This window comes from Phycodurus eques, chromosome 20, assembly GCF_024500275.1.
Source record: "Phycodurus eques isolate BA_2022a chromosome 20, UOR_Pequ_1.1, whole genome shotgun sequence".
Classification (NCBI taxonomy): Eukaryota; Metazoa; Chordata; class Actinopteri; order Syngnathiformes; family Syngnathidae; genus Phycodurus; species Phycodurus eques.
The window spans coordinates 12,501,186-12,527,982 of record NC_084544.1 but is presented as its reverse complement, the minus strand read 5'-3'; the positions used below and the strand labels follow the sequence as shown (position 1 = coordinate 12,527,982).

At 43.0% G+C, this 26,797-nt stretch overlaps 2 protein-coding genes across 2 annotated transcripts; both read left to right on the top strand.

The window, feature by feature from the left end:
• The first annotated feature begins 3,374 nt into the window (after positions 1 to 3,374).
• Positions 3,375 to 6,026, top strand: si:ch211-153f2.3 (uncharacterized). Its single transcript, XM_061665251.1, has 2 exons — positions 3,375 to 3,879; positions 5,601 to 6,026. The coding sequence occupies exons 1-2, from the start codon at positions 3,652 to 3,654 to the stop codon at positions 5,721 to 5,723; spliced, it is 351 nt and encodes a 116-aa protein (XP_061521235.1). The 5' UTR covers positions 3,375 to 3,651; the 3' UTR covers positions 5,724 to 6,026.
• A 7,299-nt stretch (positions 6,027 to 13,325) lies between these two features.
• Positions 13,326 to 21,705, top strand: LOC133395619 (proton-coupled zinc antiporter SLC30A8-like). Its single transcript, XM_061664683.1, has 9 exons — positions 13,326 to 13,609; positions 15,229 to 15,386; positions 15,462 to 15,608; positions 15,978 to 16,131; positions 16,210 to 16,367; positions 17,697 to 17,809; positions 19,545 to 19,650; positions 19,723 to 19,857; positions 21,260 to 21,705. Exons 1-9 carry the CDS (start codon positions 13,536 to 13,538, stop codon positions 21,403 to 21,405), a joined length of 1,191 nt encoding a protein of 396 aa, XP_061520667.1. The 5' UTR covers positions 13,326 to 13,535; the 3' UTR covers positions 21,406 to 21,705.
• The last annotated feature ends 5,092 nt before the right edge of the window (positions 21,706 to 26,797 follow it).

The window sequence follows — 26,797 nt, the reverse complement described above, 5'->3', positions numbered from 1 at the left end:
CATATATAATAATAATAGTAGTAGTAGTTGACACGGGGTGATGAAATATTTTAACCATGATTTCTTTGGCACGTGCCATTGTGTGGTGCACATAAGTCATCAGCTTCAAAACTAAAGGAAATCTCACCAATTTTTTATTTTTTTATTTTGTCCTGTTCAGCTGTTAGGTCAAGCAGAATGGAGGCTCTGCATCCCTTTTTTGCCGGAGCAGTTTTACTGTGCCACAGTGGAGTTTTTGAGTTTTGAGCTGCCGCTGTGGTTTCTTGGTATTATAATGGATATTTATTGAGAATCAAGAGTCGATCAGTCGAACAGAACCAAGTTTCGATGGGGGGAGTGAGAAAAGAAGACAAAATACAAAGCAACTAACTGTAAACAAGATGAGAACAATTCATCCGAGAACAATGAAGCATTAGATATGATTGTTGTGTTGTGCTACACCCTGTGAGGGAAGGACAGGAGAAGGAGCATGCTGCACAAGGGTCATGAACCCGGCTGTACAACTGAAGTGTGGTGGGATTAACTATGTCAATTATAAAAGTCTATAGGACGAGAGTATGAGTGAGGGGATACCCAGTCAATTCGCGTATTCGTGAGTTATTTGTCACAATAAGTGAGTGGCCCCACAACCAGCGAGAAAGTCCCAGGGATGTGTGCCTGTGGACACGTGCAAGTGAACTGACACCGTTTTGCATGCACAATGACTGACAGAGGTGTCCTGTAATCGCTGTGCCTGCACTGCGGTGGCCGAGGACCCCACCCAAGCAATCGAGAGGCGGGATCAGGCCCAGGAGTCCACCCGAGAGCAGCCCGGCGGACGGGACGCGTCCCGCACCGAGGGACCCAGGGAGGTCCGCCGGCCCCACTGAGGCGCCACAACAACTGGCCACCTGGAGGAGGCTGCAGGGACCCAATGCCACCCTACCAGCCAACCCCCTCCCCCCCTCACCGCCCCCGACTGGTAGTCATTGGCCCGATCTCGTCTTTCGGTGCCCCCTCCTGAGTGGTGTGGTGCATTCAAATCTGGAGAGGCCAGTGAGCGCCAGGCACTGCTGCCTAACAGCCAAATCCCCCACCCAAGACCCACCGTACACATGGGTGTATGGGGTGCATTAAAACATGGGGATGAGTGTGTGTGACGCATTAAAATCCTGGGGGAAAGGCAGGGCAGAGGGACATGGCGCCCGGACCGTGCTTTAGTGCTGAAACACGGTCCGACACCCGCACCCTCCCGACCCCATACCAGTCCCCCAGGAATCCCTGGATATGTACATGTGCCCAGATGAAATATTTACAGTGAGTGGTGTGAGCGTGTGCTAGGTGAGTGATTAGGAGGCATGGCTCCTGCAGGTCGGGGCCATCAGGCAGGCAAACCCCAGACGAAGAGGGCCGGGACACCCCGACATTCCAGTCAGCACCCAATACCCGCCTACGAGTGTGGGAGGTACATAAACGAAGGCGGGCCAACGCCCACCCACGAGAAGAGGAAGAGGTGACTGCAGCGGGGCGCAAGGAATGGAGAGAAGTGGAGGAAGCGGGCCCGAGGAGCGACAGGGGAGCCCCACCGCCCCCACCGGTCGCCAGAGCGGGGGACCTAGTCGGGCGCCAGCTGGCACCGCTCCAGCACCCAAGGAACATAGGCGAGTCCACCATCACACCATTAATGCTCTCCGGGAGGTCAATCCAGTGGCTGCGCCCCCCAAGATCGGGAAGGAAGTCCCGCCCCCACAGACGCCGGAACCGTAAACACAGGGTCAAGGAGAGAAGATCCCCCGCTCTCAACAAATTTGAATAACCTCCCATTCATTCATCCGGTGTCCAATTGTGGCCGAAAGTGTTGGCTGGGTCCTGACTCAAATTTGTAACTTTTCTTGTAGGTTTTTACAGGTTATTATTACCCTTACATGAATGAAAACATTTGTTTACTGAACATTGCTGACCCTTTTCAAGTAGACTACTAGTATGGTTGTCACAGTCTTTGAATTTGAAAAAAGGCAACATTGCATAACATAACATTGCTTGCATGCTCATCGTCAGGCACATTTTTTGTCACTGGCCACATTAGGTATGATTTCCCTTCGAGGGCCTTTCATCGCTTCCTCATACTATTATGTCTACACACAAAATTGATCAATAACTAGTTTTGAAATCAGAAGTCAATGATAATAGTTTGTTCAACTAATAATAATAATAATCATAAAAAAAAACACTAACCCTGATCAAAATTGTCCATCCTTGACAAACACTGTAGTGTGAGCACCAGCTGGCGGGCCGCTACATTTTGTCAAAGGGGAGTATTTATTATTATTTTTTTTTAAGCAACCAAATCATACTTAAAAACGTTTTTAGATGGCCTAACCACATACAAGGAAATCATTTTGGGGGGGCCTAAGAACATTTTAGGTGTGCAGAAGCCCCCCTAAAATAGGCCTGGCGACACCACTGGTGTTGGTCGATTCACGGATCAAACACCTGTTCTGAATTTTGCTCTTCAACTCCTTGTTATAGGTATGCGAAAAGTGCTGAAACATCCAACATTTGGACATATGCATTGGAAAAGTTTGAGGTCAAGTGAAGTTCACCTGTAAAGGTTATCGTGCACTTTATGTACTTCCTAAAATTTCACCTGAAAGCCTAATATAGTAGTGTACCACACACAATCAAATAAGTTAGGGGTGTCAGTATGATGAGGTGTGCAAACAGTGCTGCAAAGCTGCCAGAAATATAGCGGAAATTTTCCGTCCCTTACCAAATCCTCAGGGCTTACATGTCAAAGTGTCTCCGCCTTTCTCTCGCACGGCTGCATGCGCTCGTGTTGTTTCACGTGACATTGCTGAAAGCAACAAACTGAAGAATAACTGCCAGGAAAAGGCCGATCCACTTGTAGCGCTGACTGATTGTGTCGTCTTCTCGCTGCTCGCAGTCAGGCCCGTAAGTTAGACCCCTGTCTCATCGCTACACAAAAAGTCAGAGGAAAAACTGCTCACAGCTGCCAAAAAAAACCCACCCCACATAGCCTATGGGGAATGGACTTAACTTGGACACAAAGGGCCTGGTTGTATTTCACTGTAGGATGGCCTTTGTGCTGGGGAATTGGCGAACACTGGAGCAATGTCTCGCTCCTGGCCGGACCTGTCTGCCTCCTAAGCTTGACAAGCAGGTCTTATTCAGGCAGCAAAGCGTCTGCAGCGTCCATGGGGGGCTTTGATGGATTTGGTGTGTGCTGTACATCAGGGCGACCAAAAGAGAGCTCCTTTGCAACACATTTCTCACAGTTGAGTTGTATGGGGGCGGCATTGAATAAGAACCAAAAAAAAAAAAAAAGTGGGGGAGGGTGTGGTGGCTTAAGTTAGGATGGGAAGAAGGGAGGGGGGTCTTTTCAGTTCTTATTGGAAGCAACAATAGTCTTTGTTTGAGATCTTCTACCATTCTTATTAGGGCTACCCAAGGGAGGAGGGGGCATTTCTCCATAGTAACAATGACAAAACAAGGCAGCGCCACACGAGGCGGGCAGAGCGAGTGTTGAAGCTCGGTGGCGGTACAAGGAGGAGCGCAAGAGGAGCTCTGGACATAGTTTGACGACCGGCCTCAAAACTGGAAGGCGACACATGAGGGTCACCATCCTGCACAAGTCCTCTCCCAGCTCCCAGCATGGACCGTGACAGCCACAGTGAGGACACCTTGTCCACCATGGTCCTGGAAAACATCAAGAACAAACTGATTGATGCCTTCAGGGCCAGTGGAGAATCTCGAGAAGATCCACGCGAGGATGAGGCCGCCCGCGCGAGGCGGCTCAGCATCAGCAGGAGTCATCAAGCCAACGAGGAGCTGAGGAGGGCGCAGATAGACGGAGCCATCACTTGGCTGAGGTCTGAACTGGTACGTTGACACGAACTATGGCTGTGTTTGGAATCACTTCCTCTGCATCGGTGCTACTCAGACCTTTACGCCAAGTTCCACCTCCCAAAAAATCTTAGTTCTCCAAGTACCAGCATCCTGATAAACATTACAATCCAGTAGCGTAGAAGGCCCAAGTGTTCATCAACAAGGAGGCAGGTGTTTTAGTCCTAAAATATATTTAATGTTGTAAGCCACTGTAACATTATACACAGTTTGAACATTAACATTGCGCTTAAATATTGTCAAATTGTACAAAATGACATAAATAATGATCAAGTAAAATGTATTGCACATTGGTTAAAGAACAAAATGAACCAAAACAATTAAATGAAAACAAGCAGTTTTAAAAGATTCAATGCAAACGTATGTATGTAACTTGAAAGTTAAATACAACTGATCTGAATTTACCAAATGTACTGGACGTGGGCGGGCACGATGGACGACCGGTTAACACATCCGCCTCACAGTTCTGAGGACCCGGGTTCAAATCAGGTGGAGTTTGCATGTTATCCCCGTGCCTGCGTGGGTTTTCTCCGGGTACTCCGGTCTCCTCCCACATTCCAAAAACATGCATGGTAGGTAGATTGAAGACTTTAAATTGCCTGTAGGTGTGAATGTGAGTGCAAATGGGTATTTGCTCACATGTGATCTGCGATTGGCTGGCGAGCGGTTCAGGGTGTACCCCGCCTGCCGCCCAAAGATAGATGGGATAGGCTCCGGCACGCCCGCGACCCTCGTGAGGGTAAGCGGTACGAAAAAGAATGAATGAATGAATGAATTTTAAAAAGGACAGTGTATTCAAGTTCAAGAGTAGTAGTCGTTAATATAAGCAAAACAACATAATTATCGCAATTTAGATGGGCATGAGATTATTTGTATATATTAAATTTTGTAAAGTACACTCAGTTTACAACAGTGTACACTGAATAATCTTTCTTACACACTTCTTTTCTGTGATCGTTATTGCTAAGTGGACACTCCGTGAGGTGTGCCTGCTAATCAGAGCCGATGCACAATTTGTGACACTTTCAGAAATGTGCTTACGACACGTACGCTACTGTATTTTTAGTATTGCCAATGACATTTTGCCATTTGTGTACGGCAAGTTTTGATTAGCATCCTTTTGTTGTTGTTGATGATTTGGAGGATGGGTTGGTATTTCTCTGATGATGATGATGAATCTCAGAACCTCAGAACATGGAGGCAGGCGCACCAAAGTGCAGCCAGGTTTTGAGAGATCAGCCTTTTTTTGTGTTAATGATGAGGAGGATGGGTTAGTACTGTAACTCTTTGATGATACTCCTAAATGTGAAATAATATCCAACGTTGTGGTGTCAAGTATTTTAATATACGATAGTGTTTTATTTTTTTTAATGAAAACATATTGCATCTGTATTAATTATGTTTCAATTTCTCTACTAAATCTGATGTCATGGAAAATGACAACACGAGTGCTCACCTATTGTTGAATATTTGTTTCATAAAACAAAATACAAGATACAGATTTTAAAAAAAGAAAAGAAAAAAAATGTTGATATATCGCTATACCGTATATGCCACGGAATTGGTCACAGATAATAGTCCTAATAAAAAACGTTTTGGGATTTGGCATGAGGAAAACTCCAAGAAATATGTTGTCTCTCATCAGCGCATGCTTTGTATACATCATGATCTCATTGAGTTGCTTTGTTATCATGCAGTTGGAGATGCGCTCACAGGACCTCCAGCTGGCTCAAACGCTGCTGGGACTCAACACAGAGATCCAAAGACTGAGGAGGGAGAGTTACAGAGGTGTGGAGGATGCAGGAGATCATCAGCAGTGAATACCGGAGGGCCGATAAAAGTGCTGAAACATTCTGATGCTTTGTGAGATTGGAATACTGTGCTTTTCAATGATGATTGGATGTATGGCTGAGTAATGGTCTGTTATAATAAAGATGAAATAAATGGACATCAATTGCATAGCAAGTAAGCCAGTCAAGAAAAAAAAAGGCTGAATTTGTACGATTTTTTTCCATGATGTTTTGCACTTCCATTTTATTTCCTTAAGGTGATGGGATAAGAAGACACTTTGGTTATATGACAAACAAACAAAATCACCATTGCTGTTTCCATATCTTTATTGTTCCCGGCATCTGTTGAAAATAAATATAAAAGCTTGGTTATTCAATACTCTACATCCAAGTGTAATTCCTTGAAAAAAAAATGACTTGGTTCGCAAATACATAGTGTGGAAATTTAAGCCAAGCCCTTGCAATTGATAAGTAATAATTGACACCCCCTAAAATGTTTATATTCGCCCGTAGATGCCACAAGATGGTACAAGTAGTGCTACTCTCCGGCTGTGTATATGAAGCTCCCCCCCTTCACTTCAACATAGTTTCTTGGCACCAAGATGCCACAAAATAGCACCAAAACAATACTTTGAAGTTAGACAAGGCTCTGGCCTGAGTACAAAGTCAGCAAACAATTTATATAAAACCCCAATTCCAGTGACGTTGGGACATTGTGTTAAACATAAATAAAAACAGAATACAATGATTTGCAAATCATGTTCGACCTATATTTAATTGAATACACTACAAAGACAAGATATATAATGTTCAAACTGATAAACTTGATTGTTTTTAGCAAATAATCATTAGGTTCGAATTTTATGGCTGCCACGTGTTCCAAAAAAGCTGGGACAGGGTGACGTTTGCCACTGTCTTACAACACCTTTTCTTTTAACAACGTTCAATAAACGTTTGGGTATGATGGTGTGAGATTATGCTGAAATCCCTAAATCCCTTGCAATTGTACGTTGAGGAACATTGCCCTTCAACTGTTCGACTATTTTCTCACACACTTGTTCACAAAGAGGTGAACCTCGCCCCATCGTTGCTCGTGAATGAATGAGCAATTCAGGGAAGCTCCTTTTATACCCAATCATGGCACCCACCTGTTCCCAATGAGCCTGGTCACCTGTGGGATGTTCCAAACAGGTGTTTGATTTTCTTTTTTTGCCACCTATCCCAGCTTTTTTGGAACGTGTTGCAACCCTAAAATTAGTTAAAATGAAAGTGAATGATTATTTGCTAAAAACAATCAAGTTTATCAGTTTGAGCATTAAACATCTTCGTCTTTGTAGTGTATTCAATTAAATATAGGTTGAACATGATTTGCAAATCATTGTATTCTGTTTTTATTTATGTGTAACACAACATCCCAACTCCGTTGGAATTGGGGTTGGAGTTATTTCCCAACCGTGCAAGAGGCACATTTTTTTGTTTTTATTGTAACCAAGCTAATTTGCCCTTGGCTTTTAAGATAGGAAATAAGAAGAAAGACCAGACACAATATTGTGCTGTCACAATAGTTTTATTGTGGGGTTGTACTAGCGGGTGTCTCCATTTCGTATGCCGTTAAAGTTGTGTCAGGTCAGTGAGCTTTCAGCACTAACGACCCGCGGCGGTGTAACCTTTTTACATTCATCCAGCAATGGACGATACAACACTTGCACGTTGCAAATCAGACATCCAATTTCTCTTGTTGTCTAAATACTTAACTACACCGACAAAAGAATGGAGACACACAAATCAATTAATTAATCAATCAATAAGATGATTCTTCTTCTTATCTTCTTCTTCTTCTTCTTCTTCTTCTTATCTCAACATGTTGGACAATTGTATGCTCACAACAGTTTGACAAAGCGCCTTTTGTGTTCCCGAGTGCACAATCCCAGGTCCATAAAGGCCTGATTGGCTGAGTATGGTGTGGAAGAACTTGACTGAGAGGTAATGATCAGGTGTCCCATACTTCTTTGTATGCACATCAAATTATAAAGTTCGTCTCACAAACACTAAGTTGCACAAAGGCGACGGTGCTTGCCTTCCGGTCAATGCAATTAAAGATGACTATTCGCAGGGCGCATACTTTATACGACCAATTCGAGTCTTCAATTAACCTAAAATGCGTGTTTTTGAGATGTGGGAAGAATCCGGATTACCCGGTGAAAACGCACACAAGCACAGGGAAGAGCATGCGAAACCCACGCAGACGAGATTCGAACCGCCAACGCGAGAAATGTGAGGCAGACGTGCTGCCCCGTTGGTGATTGCTGCTGATACTCTCTGCGTTTTAGTTCTGAATTTGAGTATGAGTATCTATCTTTACAAACGTGGAGAGCATGAAGGAGTTAAACGTGCGACTGGGCCGGACCGGTTCTGTGTGACTTTTTAAGGCACAGAGCGTCTCCTGCTGAAAGATTTCCTGACCAAAGCCCGGGTGTAAAGGCACTGCGGTTTCTTGGGGAAGGGAATGGGTGAAGCCTCCTCCCCCGAGCTGGAGTAGACGCTTCCCTGTTCACTCTCTGAGTCCCAGGAGCTGCCCTCTACGTTCATTTCCTCGTCTAACTCCTCTTCCTCCTCCTCCCCGTCCTCCTCTTCCTCGGACAGCTCCTGCTTCAGCTCCTGGATGCCAGAGTGGAGCTCCATCAGCTGCCGGATCAACGCTTGATCTCGGGATCGCATCTCCATCTGTACACAGCACGCATCGCCTTTTAGTTTAATACATGCTCTAATTCACCCATATATCCACGCATATTCTACACCACTCATCCTCACTCGGGCCGTGGGTAAGCTGTAGACCAGCCAGGTGGGGTACACCCCGGATTGGACCTCAGCGATTTGAAGTGCACAAATTCAACATTGGACTAAAACGCGTGATAAACTGAGCCAAGGCATAAGCGAACTAAGCAATGATTAATAATCACAGGTGTTGCCATAACTAGAGGGCCCCGAAATAAAAATGGGCTTCGAGCCCCATAAAGTCGTGGGTCTGCTCTGACCTGAGCCTAAAAATTCTTCTCATTTGACTGATCAAGCTGAGGAGGCCTGTTCAAAATGAAACCGCCAGCCCTGCCTTCTTTCAAATGCAAATTCTTCTTTCTGTGGTTCTGTTCATGCCCTTTTTAACGAGAGGCCGTCTGATTGCTGCCATTGTCAAAGGAGATATTCGGAATCCCACCAACTTCACAGTCCAAGGTTGTCTTAAGGAGCCAGGAATGTCGCAAATGAAAAAAAAAACACCCACCGCGCGGAGCTGCTTTTCTTTTCTCTGCTAATTACAGAACCAGCCCGAAGACTGGCTCCGGTCGAAAATGTTACCTTTTGTTTGCAATCCGAGGAACGAGAGAATAAACGCGAACCGCGCTTTCATTGAGTTTGTGACGCCGACGCGCTACCGGCCGGGCTCCCATTCACACGCTGAGCTGGACTCCCTGGAGCGTGTTTGCCTCAGCTTGTGTCCTTTCTGAGCTTTTCCACCATGATGTGGAACAAACATTCTCTGTGTGTGTGTGTGTGTGTGTGTGTCTCGTAGAACTTGCCGCTCTCCATTGGATCTACTTGAACATTTAAGGGTATCGCTCAACCCCTCATTTACTCACAATGGGAAGTTCATGATGTCACCAACAAAACACTTCCAACACAATGCAAAACTCATAATTCAATTGGATAGGCTGGATGGGTTGGTCAGTACAATACAGTACAGCACGTACAGTACATGGGCGGACTATACACGAACAATATCTTGGCCAGTGGTTCTCAACTGTTGTCACCGTGGGACCCGCATTTTCCAACCATCCATCCGTTTTCTGAGCCGCTTCTCCTCACTCGGGTCGCGGGTGCGCTGGAGCCCATCCCAGCCGTCATCGGGCAGGAGGCGGGACGCACCCTGAACTGGTTGCCAGCCAATCGCCAGCCAATCGCAGAGACACATAGACACAAACAACCATTCGCACTCACACCACAAGTGTACTTATCTTTCAAATGTAAGGACATTTCTACGTGGGATGTGTAAGTATGTTATTGGGACACTTGGGTACCATGACACGCCATCTGTGTGAATCCTAAAAGAGTCTGTGAATGAACCTCTCACACTGAGGTGCAAACAGACACACTTGTAGATTTAGGACTTGTCGACACACCAACACACACACATCCTATTAGACTGGGGGAATGTCTAACAGTGACGGGGGAGGGGAGGCGAAGGGGGGGGGGGGGGGTTGACATTTTAACAGCATGACTCAGATGTATCTTAGGAACAAATGGCTAAAACCTCGGCGAGGCCTCCAACACGACAAACACATCGAAAGAGTCCAGTCATTTGATTGGGTGATAAATGCCTTGAACTTCACTCCTGCAGATTTACGGCAGTTAGACCGTGAACTCAATGACAAAGGGGGCTTGACGGAGTCAATATCCTTCCATTCCCATTCGGGCTCGCTGGAGGTTTTGTCACAATTAGATGGATTGTCATGTTAGTTTCTATTGTTCTAACTGCAACGAATGTTGATTTGAACAATTAGGAGTTGCGATCTTACCAGTTCCCTCCGTAGCCAGGCCAGTGCGCTCTCGATGTCCAGCTTGGTGCCCTCTCCAGCCGCGCATCCTTTCCTGGGGCTGTCGGCCCTGCTTCGGGCGTCCCCGCGCTCTCCTGCGGGCGTGCAAGCGTCAAAGGTGGCGGCTTTGCAGGAGAAGTCCCGCAGTCTGGTTAGAACCACTTCCATCATGTTAGGTTAAATACAGCAGCGGTCCTTCTCCCTCCGGGTCTCGCTGGGTCAGTCGTACTTGGCCGCGTAGCCCCGTCTGGTTCCTGTTATGACTTCCTTGGCGCTTATGGGGCCACTTTCTCGCCTTCCTCCGCCCTCCTCTTTCCTGCCGTCCGTCCCTCAAACATCACCACCACCCATCTTGGCAAAGCAAACCAGCATCATCGGAGCGTGAACATGACGGAGTCGACCTGACGTCAGTGCATTGTGCAATAGCCTGACCTGTAGTTGTTTACCACTTTTTTTTTGGTGAGGGGGGGGGGGGGTTGTGGGGTCTTGTGCCAGCCACATAAGGGTAATTTGCATGACGAAAGGGGAGGCTGTCGGGGCAACCTGCATCTTCATTAAAGGAGACTGTGGCGTGATGTACAATTTCTTTGGGAAGGATGGGAACATATCGGCCCACTTGCACGTGCCTACCGAACAGTGTGAGACTTTCGATTTGTAAAGCAGCATTTCGATTCATAAACAGTGCGATCAGTCACGTGTGACTAACGCTTGTCGTGCCATTTTATTCTCTCTCTGTAGCCCCGAGCAACACTTTCTATTCACACGTACAACTTCTGGGCGAAACAGGGCGACTTTTAAGAGTCCACTGAATCGACTAAAAATAGTCTATTTTACTCGCTTGTTTTTCTTTCTTTCGGTTTTGTCTTTTGGAGCACCTCAAATGTCATTACCTCACTCCGTAATGCAAGACTGAGCAAACTTTTATGTTCAAGGCCATATTTTTTTTTTTTTAAATTGACAGATAGGCCAGGTAGTAGCAGGACAATGAAACTCTGAGGTCTTATTATAGACAGCATTTCAAACAGCACAACATCCACACACAACAAAATATGAATATGAAGTTCAGTGGAAAATCTCAACACTGCGAACTACAAACCAAATAGTAAAATATATTGAAATATACAATGTATACTATAATGTTTCGCTGTGATGACCCCCGGATGGGTGGGACAAGCCGAAAGTCAATGGTCGATGGATTAATGAACTGCATCGGAGTGACAAGACATTATTGTGGCGTTATCGCCGTCTTGTGGCGTATTTGGGTAATACATACGGTTTCACTTGTGAGGAAAAACTGCAATGTTTGCAGCTTCGTACTCATGGCAAGTGTGTCGTGCTCAATACACGAAGGAAAAGGTCTCACTTGTTACATTTCTTTCTTTCTTCATAGCACCTATGTCTTATATGTCGTCTCCTCTCTCGGACTGCTGCTTATTTACTAACGCAAAGTGTCCGCAAAGTACTTACATTAAAAAACAAACAAACAAAAACAAAAAAACAAACAAACATCACAGCCGAGGTTTTAGGTTTGCTCCCACATTCCCAAAATATGCATGTCACTCTGTTACAAAAGAAAAAAAAAAGGAAAAAAAACCTATAGAATTTACCCAATAAATTGAGGGTAACCATTCGCAGCTACTCTAATTGGGTAAATTTAAACCACATATTTTATTGATGAGCAGATGACACGTCAGCCAATTAGTGCGGCGTAGCTTTCGTCACGTGATGCATATTGGCGTACCCCCATGGCCTTTAGGTGGATTTTACTCCATTTTTCTTGGTAACTCTTTTTATTGTTGTCTAAAATAATAATGTAAATTGTAGATGAATTTCATGGATTATATTTACCACTCTGCAAAATCATTATTATTATTATTTTTTTTTTTTTTTACAGTGTAGGTTAATTGAAGAATGAATGTGAATGATTATTTGTCTGTCTCTTGCAGTTGACTGGCGACCAGTCCAGATCCTCGAGACCAAAGTCAGCTGAGGGAGGCTCCAGCTCAAAGATATAAGCGCTACAGAAAATGGATGGTGGATGGATGGAAAATAAAATAATGCATGCAATAAATTCGCTAAACCAGGGATAGGCAAAGTATGGCCAGCGAGCCACGTGTGGCTGATTCGTTCTTTAATCTGGCCCACCGGACATTTACATTATCAAGAGTCCTGTTATATTCTGTCTATCTATATCACACTGTACAGTTTGTTGTCAATATGTTTGTATTTGCGTTTATTTTGCTTTGTTTTACTGTGCTGTTTGCTGCCTGGTTGGCATTGCAAATGAGAATCTTTGCCCAACTGCCTTACCTGGAGAAATAAAGGTTAAATAAATAAATAATAAAATATACACATACACACACACACACACACACACACACGTATATATATATATATACATACATACATATATTACCGCATTAATTTAACAGTTTCCCCCATGTATTTATTTATTTTTTAAATTTATTTCGTATTTATTGATCTCATTAAATAATTTGGTAATTGATTTACTGTGCACGTAAAAAAAATAAGTAGGCCTAAAATAAACAATTAGAAAATATTTTACATTATAGGATCATTGATTTCGTTTAAATGAGGGGTCAGTTCGTTATAGTTTCCTGAATAATAACACAATAAAATGAGAATGGATTATTATTATATAATTTTAAAAAACGATTTTACCAACACTCTTTTCTTTTTTCCTCCCCTTTTCCCATTTTCTCCTAGTTTGTTTGTTTGCTTATACCCTCATCCACGAACGACCCTCACCCTTGCTCTAAATTGTCCATAGGCGTGTGAATGCAGATGTGCACTGAGTGTCACCGACCACGTGGTATGGCTTATAGTTGCTATACTTGTACAAGTATGCATTCCCTTTGTAACTGTTCTAGCAAATCGATGTATTTTACGGACACCCTAAATGTGTGAATGAAAGTTGGCGCAAGTTTCTTTCTTTCTTTCTTTTTTTTTTTTTTTTTTTTGCACACGTTGCTTACGGCTGCCGGGCGAATCTAGTATTTGACGGTGCACACTGGCTGCACGGTAATGATGTTTACTCCACTCCAAACCAACTAGGATCAACGGAGCTCTGAGAGGAGTTCAAATAACTTTCAGCATTTTTAAAATTACTTTTTTTTTTTAAAGCTTCACCCTTCTGTATGCTATTGATTTATTTTTAAATTAGCCAGTTTGTGTATGTCTTCCCTCCAATTGTGAGGGATTCTCTTCAGCTGTGACCTTCACCTTGCCAGTCATGTTTAATTCCAAGGATCCCGAGAGATTTGGCCTGGTCTCTGATGTCAAACGTACCTACAGTAACCATGGAAGGTAAGACGTTCTGTTTAAAAATTCTGACGAGAAACTAAACTTAATTAAGGCAGTATTCCTTTAATTCACCCGTTAAATCACATTCAATACAACCTTACCGTGAAATGAGAAGAAATAGGTTTTTTTGTGTTTTTTTTTGGTATGCGTTATTGTGTGAGTCAGTTGAGATTTTATTTACAAAATGTTCCTGCACTTTTGATGTGTTCATGGTGTTTTCCACACGGGACTAGACCCTGAAGGGATTAGCAGTGTGCAAACGGGATTCTTTCATTCACTCAGCTGTGTCAACGTGTGGAGCGCTCCGCTTCTCGCAAACGAGCTGTGCGCACCGCACCGGTCATGAGATTCGAATGTCTTTCCTCTTCAGATCTGCGCATTTGTTTCATTCTCCTACTGTCTCCAGAGACCACCTCTGGAGACAGTAGGAGAATTTTGGTCTCCAGAGGTGACCAAAGTACTCTCACTCTGAACTTAAGCAGACGTACACGTTATATATATAAAAAAAAAAAAGAGTGGTAATAGAAGTACTGATTCAACTCCTTTGCCTAAATGAAACTGTGAAAAGTCAAACGTCATTTTTACTGTCATTTATGTACAATAACAATTTTTGATGTAACTTGGCACGATGAAAAGAAAACGTCATGCACACAAAATTAGTTTTATATTAAGTTGCATACAGGTATAGTGCTGTACTGACAGCGGGCATAGTGCTTTTAATTTATTTGAATGTACTGTACTCATCGCACAAAGGAAAATTCAATGTGCTCGCTGCTGTATACACAGTGAACCAAGTTGTGCAAACAGAGCTTCACCTTTTTGACCTCGACAGGGTGGGGTTGGTGCCTTGCACAAGGGCTTCTCAACAGTAGTTGGAAGCAGACTCCAACAGCTAGTTGAGCAATTTAAATTGTTAATCCACACTCCAGTTCCTACACCCATGTTGAACTCTTTAGGCTCTGTTAACAAAATGTTGGTGGGCCAAAATTTAACGTGCCATGGGATTTTGTAAGATGGGTACAATTCTTTCAAGAAAACATGAAGGGTCAGGCAAAACACATTACATTTTATTTTAATGGGATTCAAATTAAACTATCAAGCATTTCAGAAAAGCAACGGCCATTCAACAAAACATAACCAAAAAATAAATTAATGACGGTTGTTGTTCAGTCATCAGTCGTATTTGTAAAAAATATATATGTATATTTCACAAATTCTGCCAGGATATGTAAACTTATGAGCACAACTCTACATAAATGCAATCATACGTACTTCTGTCATATCGGAATGAAAGTATAGGCTAGACCTTTTTCATAACCACTAGGTGGCGGTGGCATATTGTAACGAAAGTGAACGTCTTTTTCAGAACCACTAGATGGCGGCATACATTTATAAAATGTGAGGGTTTTTGAAAATTATTTAATTTTCCATTTTCCCCGATACCTATGTATAATGCGCACTTGACTTTTGCCATTTTTTTGGGGGGGGGGGGGGGCGGGGGGATACGCATTATACACAAGAAATTACGGTAAGTGTATATTGCTGGTCAACTGCTCCACTTTAATCTTCACAATTACATTCCCTCTGGTTGTTTTGATTCCATTTTTACGCATCATGAGCAGCGTAGCGGCGGTGGAGCAAGATATCACTGGTGGCATCAAACATTGCCATGACAACAGCCACGCGCAGGATGACCGCGAGAGAGAGAAGAAAGTTGCCAGGAAGCGGTTGCTTGTGGTGTCCGTCGTCTGCCTGATTTTTATGATTGGCGAAATCATCGGTGCGTCAAGGTTTTTGAATGAATACCATTTGCTTATGTGTATCACCAATTTCACTAAGTCTCATCTTTTCCCAGGGGGGTATTTTGCAGGAAGCCTTGCAGTGATGACCGATGCAGCTCACCTGTTGGTGGACTTGAGCAGCTTCATCATCAGCCTCTTGTCCCTGTGGCTCTCCTCCAGACCGGCGACGCACAAACTCAGCTATGGCTGGCACCGTGCAGGTAAAGCGCTTGGAAGGTTTTAAGTGCTTGAATTGAAATCATTCATTGACCCACTTTCTACCGCTTATCCTGTTCTGGGTCACACGAGTGAGCTGGGGCCAATCCCAACTGACTGATTATATATTATATTATATTTTATATATATATATATATATATATATATATATAAAATCTGTAGTAAGTACTGAACCAATGACTCAACAATGTTATATTATCATTACATTACATTATCGTTACTTCTATGGAATTGTTTCATTTTTGCTGTGAACGTTTTTCCCCGTCCAGTTTTCACTCTGTCTGAACTACATTCCTGTTTTCTTTCCGACTGTTCTGTTTTTGTCTTCTGTGCTCATGTCTTCATCCTTGCAGAAATCTTGGGTGCACTGCTGTCGGTGTTCACCATCTGGCTGGTAACAGGAGTGTTGGTTTTCTTGGCTGTGGAGCGCCTCATCAGTGACCATTACACAATCGAGGGCACGGTCATGCTCATTACATCCGGCTGTGCCGTTTTGGCCAATATTATGTGAGCAGATAACACATTTACATTTATGTTCATACTATTTTTACTCAGTGGCTTCTGCTGTATTTGGCACACGAACAGTATGGCCCTCACCCTTCATCAGTCCGGCCATGGCCACAGTCACGGAGGACTCTCTTCACATGACCACAGTCACAAGAACGGGAAAGACTCCCAGATTTCTGATCACACCCGTTCCACCAGTGATCTTGACAACGTAGAGCAAAACAGAAATGATCAAGGTATGTTTATTCATGCATGTTTTCAATGTCAGTGAGTTGGATGGGTGTGCTACTGACTTGAGAAAATCAACACCATAAGTCAAATAGTCTCCATCTTAAATCTAAATTTTCCTTCAGGGGAAAAAGAAAAAAAGTCAAGTAATCTTGTAGTCCAATTGCAATACACAAATATTTATACAGTAATGTCTTTCATACGGAGACCAGAGCCGTGACAACCGATCCCAAAATAAGCTGCCTTTTCCTTATACACGAAGCCCAGCAAAAACGGAATCTTGCCGCAACTGTGTGCGCTTTTAAGCATCAGCACGGCATCCTGCAATAAGATGATTAGATGCCTAATAATCCAATTTAAAAAATAGTTAAATATTGCAACACCCGCAAAGGCTTCCCGAGCCTTTAAATGATCAAAGTATGGTCAAGCAACCTTCGTAATCCTGGAGAAGACTGCTGATGCTGACTCGACTGTTGTCCTGAAGACGCCGTTGACACCCTCCACCAAGAACGCAAGCCTCAATTTTTTTTTTTTTTTTTTTTTTTTTACTGCCCAAGAAGCTGGCTGTTCACAAATGTTTTTACAAAGTTGTGTGAAAGAAAAAAAGTGTCCTCGAAAAAGTTGCACAAGCGACACAGAAAACCACAACAATTTGAGGTAACTTCATAAAGCGTGGACTGAGGCTGGAATCAGCGCATCAAGAGCCACTGTGCATGGAAGTAGCCAGAAATTTGTTTCATACCTAGTGTCAAACCATTCCTGAATCAGAGACAATGTCAGAAAGAGAAAACTAATTGGATTATCAATCAGTGGTCCAAATGTTTTTTGTTTTTTTTAGCTGAAAATAAATTTTACATTACATTTTGGAATCACAGATCCAGATTTTGGGGGAAGGGTTAGAGAGACGCACAAGCCAAATTGTTTTCAATCAGTTTCCTAAGTTGGTGATGGTCAGGGTGCCATGTCATCTGTAGCTGTTGGTCCACGGTGTTCTCTGTCCAAAACCAACGCAGTAGTTCACCAGTAAATTTTCGTCTTATGCTTCTTTCTGCTGACAAGCCTTGTGGAGATACTGATGCAATAGACGTTGGAACCTGCACTCATTGTCAAAACTCTCAAAAACTGGTTAACACCCACCTCCCCCTGATATTACTGTGCAGCAAACTTGACATATGTTGGCAAGATGAAGCTGAGAAACACCAGACGCAGATATGCATTTTTAGAAAAGAAAATGCTCCTCGTCGCTGGAATTGACTAAACGACAATATAGACAATATACAGTACCATGGAAAGGAATTCATTATACGCTGTAAATGTTGTTGTTGTTTTTATTCCAGGGGGGCGAGCGCAGCAGGCCAACGCCAGTGTGCATGCAGCCTTTGTGCACGTGGTGGGGGATCTTCTTCAGAGTCTCAGTGTGCTCGTCAGCGCCATCATCATCTTCTTCAAGGTGAGGAGTTGTGCACATGGTCGACTTCCTATACAGTCCCACAGGACAGCATAGGAAGTAGTACATGTGATACCCCTCTCTTTCTAATCCAGTATACATAATTTGTGTGTGTTCCACAAGTACATGGTGTGCAATCAAGTCTAGAATATCCTCATCCTTAAAGAATGTGGAGAATGTCAAAGCTGTGTCTACTTCGTTAATGGGAAACAGTATAAAAAGTATTGTTGCTTGGTGTACTTCAACGATCTTGTGTGCCCCCGTCACTCACACAGGCAAACATGAAGCTGGGACAGGGTCATATTTACCACTGTGTTACATCACCTTTTCTTTTAACAACATTCAATAAACGTTTGGGAACTGAGGACACTAATTGTTGAAGCTTTGTAGGTGGAATTCTTTCCCATTCTTGCTTGATGTACAGCTTCAGCTGTTCAACGGTCCGGGGTCTCCCTTATCGTATTTTACGCTTCGTAATGCGCCATGCGTTTTCAATGGGAGACAGGTCTGGACTGCAGGCAGGCCTGTCTAGTACCCGTACTCTTTTACAACGAAGCCACGCTGTTGTAACAGAATGTGGTTTGGCATTGTCTTGCTGAAATAAGCAGAGGCGTCCATGAAAAAGACGTTGCTTGGATGGCAGCATATGTTTCTCCAAAACCTGTATGTACCTTTCGGCATTAATGGGGCCTTCACAAATGTGTAAGTTATCCATGCCATTGGCACTAACACAGGCCCATACCATCACAGATGCTGGCTTTTGAACTTTGCATTCATAACAGTCCGACTGGTTCTTTTTCTCTTTGGCACGGAGGACACGACGTCCACAATTTCCAAAAACAATTTGAAATGTGGACTCGTCGGACCACAGAACACTTTCCCACTTTGCATCAGTCCATCTTAGATGAGCTCGGGCCCAGAGAAGCCGGCAGCGTTTCTGGGTGTTGTTGATAAATGTTTTTTGCTTTGCATAGTAGAGTTTCAAGTTGCACTTACGGCTGTAGCGCCGAACTGTATTTACTGACATTGGTTTTCTGAAGTGTTCCTGAGCCCATGTGGTGATATCCTTTACACATTGATGTCGGTTTTTTGATGCAGTGCCGCCTGATGGATCGAAGGTCACGGGCATTCAATGATGGTTTTCGGCCTTGCCGCTTACATGCAGTGATTTCTCCAGATTCTCTGAACGTTTTGATGATATTATGGACCGTAGATGATGAAATCCCAAAATGTTCAGGTCAAAACCATAGTTACCTTGGCGCCATCTTGTGGCATTTTAATGCCAAGGAACTATGTTGCCATGATTTGAGCCACTTTTGGAAGTTAGCATGGACGTTTTGCAAGATTTCTTTCCCGACCTCACTGCAGATTCTTGTGACAGGTCACAGTGCTTAGTGTGGTATAAACCTTGCTTTTGATGTAGCCTCACTGAGATTAGTCACAAGGTGTGAGGTCAGGGGAGCACGAAGCGCAATTGGGGAGACGGATCGAGCTTTTGTTGCATTCCAATGCAGCCCTTCGGAAAGATTTTCCCCGACTTTGTGTGAATGCCTGCTCAAGAAGGTTCAGGGTTTATATCCAGTAGTGATAGTAGCCATTTATTGTAGTATACGTTTATTGATCGGGACTTTTGGGATACCCTGTACTTAATAGCTTTTAAAATACTGCAGCATTATATCACTACTACATCTAAGATTTAGAGGAAATATTTAACATTGGTGCTTTTAATACATTTCAGCCAGAATACAAGATGGCTGACCCCATCTGCACATTCCTCTTCTCCATATTAGTTTTGTGCAGCACCTTCACCATCATGAAAGATATTCTGATTGTCTTGATGGAAGGTGAGCCTGTCACCTGGAACACATATTGTTGTAGCTGCCTGCCTGTCATTTAAAATTTGACCTCTATCTCAGGTACCCCAGCAGGGGTGAGGTATAGCGAGGTCCGAGATGGTCTGCTGGCAGTTAAAGGGGTCTCGGCGGTCCACAACCTTCACATCTGGGCCCTCACTGTCAACCAGGCATTGCTGTCTGCGCATGTGGCCATCGGTGAGTTGCAATTGTGGTGCAATCAACCCCAATGTGATTTTTGCTGCTTGGCTCCATCAAATCCCGATGGTAACTCAATGTGTAAAATTATTTTAAACTGGAAAATCAAACCCACTCATTTTGACCATTTGCTTGACACAACTGCGTTTTGGTATCCGAAAAGACAAAACATTTGAAAAAGTCATTGGTACTGTTTTTGTGTAAACGTTAAAATTGTTTGTCTGAAACTTAACAACACGTCTACATGGTAAATGTTCCGTGTCGTCATTTGCAGTGATGGTAAGATTGCTTTGGAAATATACTGTAATTGTTTAAGTTATGTCCTGCAAGCTTATTTTGTAAAGTTTGCAATATATCTTTTTTTTCTTCCATTTTTTTTCCTTTTTAAAAAAAATTCTTGTTCAATTGTACAATACTGTCAGAATAATATCAATATGTTCTCTCATCATGAAGAAAAAAAATCTATTTTGATGAATTAATTGTGACTGTCAAGAATGGCGGAATAAAGAGTGGGGCAAAAAAATTAAATGTAATTGGTTAAAATTACAAGTTACTTTATTGTAAATGTAATAATATAACTATTTCAATTACCTCGTCATAATAATATCACAAACGACGTTTGATTACATTGGACAGCAATTTTCAAGTCTTGCCACATTTTTTTTCATTTTACTTTTTTTCTTTTTTGAGGGGGAACCAAAACCAAGAACGCTGACTGGCAGTACGTCCCCGCTTATTCAACATTTTTTATTTTGCTTTAAATTTGTTTTCTTTGTTTTTTCAATGCAATTATAATGGGCATTAATTATCCACAGATTTTCACTATTCGCTGTCCGGCCTGGTCCCTAACCCCTACAAATGGCCAGGGTCCACTGCATATATGAAAGAACACAATTTTTCATTCGATTGGCACTCCCTGTACCTTACATTGAGCAGCTAGCCATTCACAGCTGCTTTAGCTTTTAAGTTCTACCACAGCCAATAGCGATCCAGATCTTTCTCAGCATCAGCTTGAGAAGTTTCACCACCCTGCTCTGTCCAGTGTCAAACTAAGAAGAAGCCTCACGTGCCTGTTGGATTTTACGAGGTGACTTCTGAAGCCAATTGGTTGCTCTGGATTTTATTTAGGGATATCCAAGTAGAGAGAGCTGAATATTTTGTATGCCAGATTCTTCACATTTTTGTGTTTAAAAAAAAAAAAATAAAAAAAAAAATAAAAAAAGTCCAGTTTTATTTCCATTTTCCAACTATGCAACCCTTTGTGTTGGTGTATCACCAAGCATCCTAAAAAAACACATTTACATTTGTATAGTTGAAATGTGGAAAAGTTCAAGGTGAGTAAATACCTTTGCAAGCCACTGCAAATGTCAACGAATTTGAATACCCCCCCCTCTCTCTACAGACGAGTCAGTGGATGCTCAGACAGTTCTGCGAGAGATGACTCAGGCCTGTTACTCATCTTACAACTTCCACTCTGTCACCATCCAAATGGAGCGACAGGCTGATCTGAAACCTGGTTGCACCCTGTGTGAGGACCCAAAGATGTAGTAATCCTGAGTAATATTTGTTGGTTCTGCAATACTCTATGGTTTCTTGTTTTTTTACCCCAAGTGTGGAACTTTAGAGCTTGTACCTGAACGAAAGACAACAGTTAAATGTATTTCCTAATCTAAGAGAATCTTGATGTGCTCATCGTCTTGTCAAATTTTAACTTCTATTTTAAGTGTATGATGATTGTACCGATAATCTCTGTCCAGTACTATGTCAAAGGCTGCTTTTAAGACTTTCACAAAACCACCTTTTCACCACTGTTGTACGTTACGTTAACATGAATTATTAAATAAATCAATGGACCGAGACCTCTGTTCTCTGTGTAACATTAAGCGCACACATTCATTACAACACTAAAAAGCATGGAGGACACGCAGTATTCCTCTTTATGAAGTAGATGGTGGCCGAATCGATCTGAATCACTCGCTGTTAACTTGTTGGCTCAAAAGAACAACTGCGGAGGTTGTCATGGATGGCAACATCAATAGATTTCTGTTCGGAGCGGTCAGACTGCATGGTTGAAGGTACCGTCCCGGAATCCAGCAGTAATTGGAGAATGCAATGCCGATGTTTGTAGATACCTTGTTTGCTTTGTGTTTGTCTGTGTTTTATCCTTTTACAAATCCAATAAACGCTACAGTAGTGTATTCAACAGAATGTAAGCTAAAAAGGATTTCCAAATGAATGGATTGTTTTTATTTACGTTTTACACAATGTCCTAACTTCACTGGAAGTGCAGTTCGTAATTTAAAAAAAAAAAAAAAAAAAAAAAAGTGAGATTGTTTCTTGGCAGCCTTACATTACATTAATTTTTGTAGTGTTTATCTAGTCTCATAACGCGCATATTTCCATGAAGAACCAATTGTTAAAGCAGGGATGTCAACCTCAAATTCACGATGGGCCAAAATAAAAAATTGGGACAACGTCGCGGGCCAAACTCAATATTTAATGAAAGATCACTGCGAAGTGCATGTTTCCCTTCTCTGCAGAAATGTAGCCTTAAAGTTTATCATATGAGGACAAAGTTAAATTTTGCTTAATCACTGAATCTGGAATAAACAAACTTTAATATTGTAAACACGAGAAATCAAATATGCGATAAGACGTCAGTGGTATTTGTTTGTTGTTTTGTATTTAAATAGATAACATGAATTCTTTTGTCTCTCTATTTTCTATTTAGCTCCAAGTACCTTTCTTTTTTATGTAAATCTTTTTTCAAAGGCCAACAACAAAAACAACCCCAAAAAATAAGAATGTCCTTCAATCAAAATCCTAACTTCAAACTATTAACAGTCCCTGCCTAGGAGTTGATAAAGGGCATTAAAAAAAAAAAACAACATTAATTCACTTATCTTTTATTCTTTGTTACAACCATCTTGCATTTGGCCATTTTTGGGAAGGGCAAGTGTAAATTTGCTCGAGGAGACCGGTTGCATAGTTGCTAACGACTGCAACTGAAAAAAGGGAGGGGCTTGCGGGCAAAATATAATTACATCCTGGGCCAAATTTGGCCCCCTATGCCTGAGTTTGATATACATGTGTTAAAGGAAACACATGGTAAACAAAAGTAAATTTTCCAATTTAGACTATTGCTTCATATGACAAACTGGATAAGTGAATGTCCCATAAAAATTATAAAGAGATCTAAGTCAATATTTGTTTCACCATTTGCATGATTATAAAAATATTGTGCAACTATGTAAATGTACAACAATGTAGAACACAGCACCCATCACGTAGAAGACTGCACCCATCACGGCACCAAAATGGCACGAATTAAAATGACTAACAGCCTCCTGCTTGCCTCAGACTATGGGTCCCTCTTCATACGCCTCCTCATTTTTGGTGCTAGATAGAGTTGTGCGCCGTCGACATAGCAATGAAATTGAAATCCATGGTGGCGTTTGATGTGTCCGAGGGGTAGCATGTAGACGATGAATAGGAGGGGACCAAGCCCCGAGCCTTGTGGGACAACGTGGACTACTGGGATGGAGTGGGATGTGCAGTTGTTTTTGGAGATGTATTGAAATCTGTTGGTAAGGTAGGATGCTAACCAGGAGGGAGCTGAACCAGTTATGCGGATGACATACGGTAGACGGTGAAGCAGGATGGAGTGGTCTCTTGTGTCAGAGAGGTACAGCCTCGTCCCAAACGTAAGTCCAGAGCGAACTCGTTGGATCCCTTAGCCTGAGTTATCTATGCTGAGCAACATTGTGACTCGAAACCACGTGCTGCTGCAACTACAGGTAAGTATATCCATCCATTTTCTGAGCCGCTTCTCCTCACTAGGGTCGCGGGCGCGCTGGAGCCTATCCCAGCTATCATCGGGCAGGAGGCGGGGTACACCCTGAACTGGTTGCCAGCCAATCGCAGGGCACATACAAACAAACAATTGCCAATTAACCTACCATGTGGGAGGAAACCGGAGTGCCTGGAGAAAACCCACGCAGAACATGCAAACTCCACACAGGCGGGGCCGGGGACTGAACCCGGGTCCTCAGAACTGTGAGGCAGACGCTCTAACCAGTCGCTCACCGTGCCGCCCAGGTAAGCATAGTAAAGTACAAAAGTATTTACTTTTAAAATACTAATAATGGTAATTCAGAGAATCTGACTGTAAGGCGCCCTCTTGGGGACTTGTTCACTCCCAAAGGTCGTAAATAATTTCTTTGGGAACTGTAGAGGTGCAGGTGTGTGCTCTGTTTGCATGTTGCTAAATGGATAGACGATGACATCACTGTGACAGGTCAAGACTAAACATGCCCATACATGCCTTTGTGGGAGTTGCTATGACAATTAGATTTTTTCTAAGAACGTATATGTTTGACTGTTTATTGACATAAAGAGACCGCCCATAGATGGCGTGGGAATGAGGGATTTTCGTAACATCCATTTTTTTTCTGACACAAGTGAACACTTTGGGTCTGTGTTATCATTCTGTCGCCAGGGTCCTTGAGGCATGGCTGAGAATGTGTGGGGTGTGAGGATGTAACTGGAAGTGGGTGGGGGCCCACTTAGGCTTTAGGAGTGTGTTTATGGGGAATTTATGACCATTTTTCTAGAAGCCCATTTGTGAGGTTACACACTGATGCTGGATGACAAACCCTGGCTCTCAGTCTCCGCTCTAATTCATTCAAACGTGTTCTGTTGGGTTGAGGTCAGGATTGTGCAGGCCAGTCAAGTTTCTCCCATCAAACTCTCATCTGTGTCTTTATGACCCCTTGATTTTTGCACAGTCACGTGGGAACAGGAAGGAGCCCATCGCTAAACTGTTCCCACAAAGTTGGAGATGTCCAAAATATTAGCCCCTGAGGTCCAATGAAAGGAACTCTGAGTGCTTCAGCATACCAAGAGATTTTGGACAGTCAGTTTGGGGATTACCCTTTCCTGTTCCAACATGTCTGTGCACCAGTGCACAAAGCAAGGTGCATAAAGACATGGATGAGAGAATTTGGTATGAATGAGCTTGACTGGCCCTGAGTCCTGCCTGCAACATTCGGGTTGCTTTCAAGTGGACAGTGAGCCAGGCCTTCTCGTCCCACATCAGTGTGTGACCTCACAAATATGCCCCTGGAAGAATAGGCAAAAATTCCCATAAACTCACTCCTAAACCTCGTTGAAAGCCTTCCCACAAGAGTTAAAGCTGTTACAGCTGCAAAGGGTAGACCAAAATCATATTAAACCATATGGATTTAGAATGGGATATCACTTAAAATCATACGTTGAGTCCAGGCAGGTGAGCGAATACTTTTGGCAAGATTGTGTATGTCGACACTCCTGAATAAAACAGAATTGTGAGTAGTTGATTGTAGTCCTTTGAATTTACTCTCGGCTCCTGTGTGGAGTTTGCATGTTCTCCTCGCATGCACTTTGGAGTTTAGCAGGTCTGATCTCAATGTTTTCCAAAAAACAAAATACAAACCCCAATTCCAATGAAGTTGGGAGATTATGTAAAATGTAAATATGAAGAGAATACAATGATTTGCAAATCATTTTCAACTGGTTGTGAGACACTGCAGCTCTGCTTACCCTTAGGCTTCGACATAATAGTGGTACGGCAGCCGTGTCAAAGTCATATATGTTTGTATCCAAACATTAAAATGTAAATTTTCTAGAATGTCCCCTTCATGTAATTAACATTTGTTTTACCAGTAGTATATGTGTATCTATGTGGGCACGCCATTGTGGTTATCATACAATTTAATGTTGCTAAAAGGTCAAGGTCATATAAAAGTTCCTCAATCATCTTGGTGCAAAATTAGTGGTTGATTAAGAGACTGATAATCCACCCATCCATTTTGTGAGTCATTGAGGGTCTGATAAATATTAACCACAACAATGTCCTGTCACGGTTCCCGTGACCTGTTGTAATCTTTGACTTGCATTGATTTGACCAATACATTGTCAGATTCTGTACTATTTAAATGCAGCCACTTCCCTCGCGATATCTCCTTGAGAAATGAACATACTGTGTACTCCATACTGCATGCACAAGCAACGGTGACATTTTGAAACAGGAAAGGCCTGGCTGGTTAAAGAGGAAGTCATTTTCTGGCATGTTCAAATTAGTCTGGTGGTATGGTCCTCTGGATTTTAAGAGTAATGTTCATTCATCGTGGCAAGCGAACCAGCAGTATAATTAGGAATTTGGTGGCCAAAAAGTGAACTTTTTAATGAATCCTATCAATTTATTTTCAGGAGTAAAAGAATAAACGGTCATGACTTCAGGTTATTACACAAAATAAAATTACATTGAAATTGAGCCCGTAACCCCAAATATGAATGAAGTAATCCATCCATCCATCCATTTTCTACCGCTTATCCGAGGTCGGGTCACGGGGGCAGTTGCTTTAGCAGGGAGGCCCAGACTTCCCTCTCCCCAGCCACTTCATCCATCTCTTACGGGGTGATCCCGAGGCGTTCCCAGGCCAGCCGAAAGACACAGTCTCTCCAGCGTGTCCTGGGTCCTCCCCGGGGTCTCCTCCCGGTGGGCTCGATACAAAGTCCGAATCACTGCAAACGCTGCACCGATCCGCCTGTCGATCTCCCGTTCCATTCTTCCCTCACTCGTGAACAAAACCCCAAGATACTTGAACTCCTCCACTTCGGGCAGGATCACATCCCCGACCCGGAGAGGGCACGCCACCCTTTTCCGACTGAGGACCATGGTCTCAGATTTGGAGGTGCTGATTCTCATCCCAGCCGCTTCACACTCGGCTGAGAACTGTTCCAGTGAGAGTTGGAGGTCACGGCTTGATGAAGCCAACAGAACCACATCATCTGCAAAGAGATGCAATACTGCAGAGATGCAATACTGAGGCCACCAAACCGGATGCCCTCTATGCCTGAAATTCTGTCCATAAAGGTTGTGAACAGAATCTGTGACAAA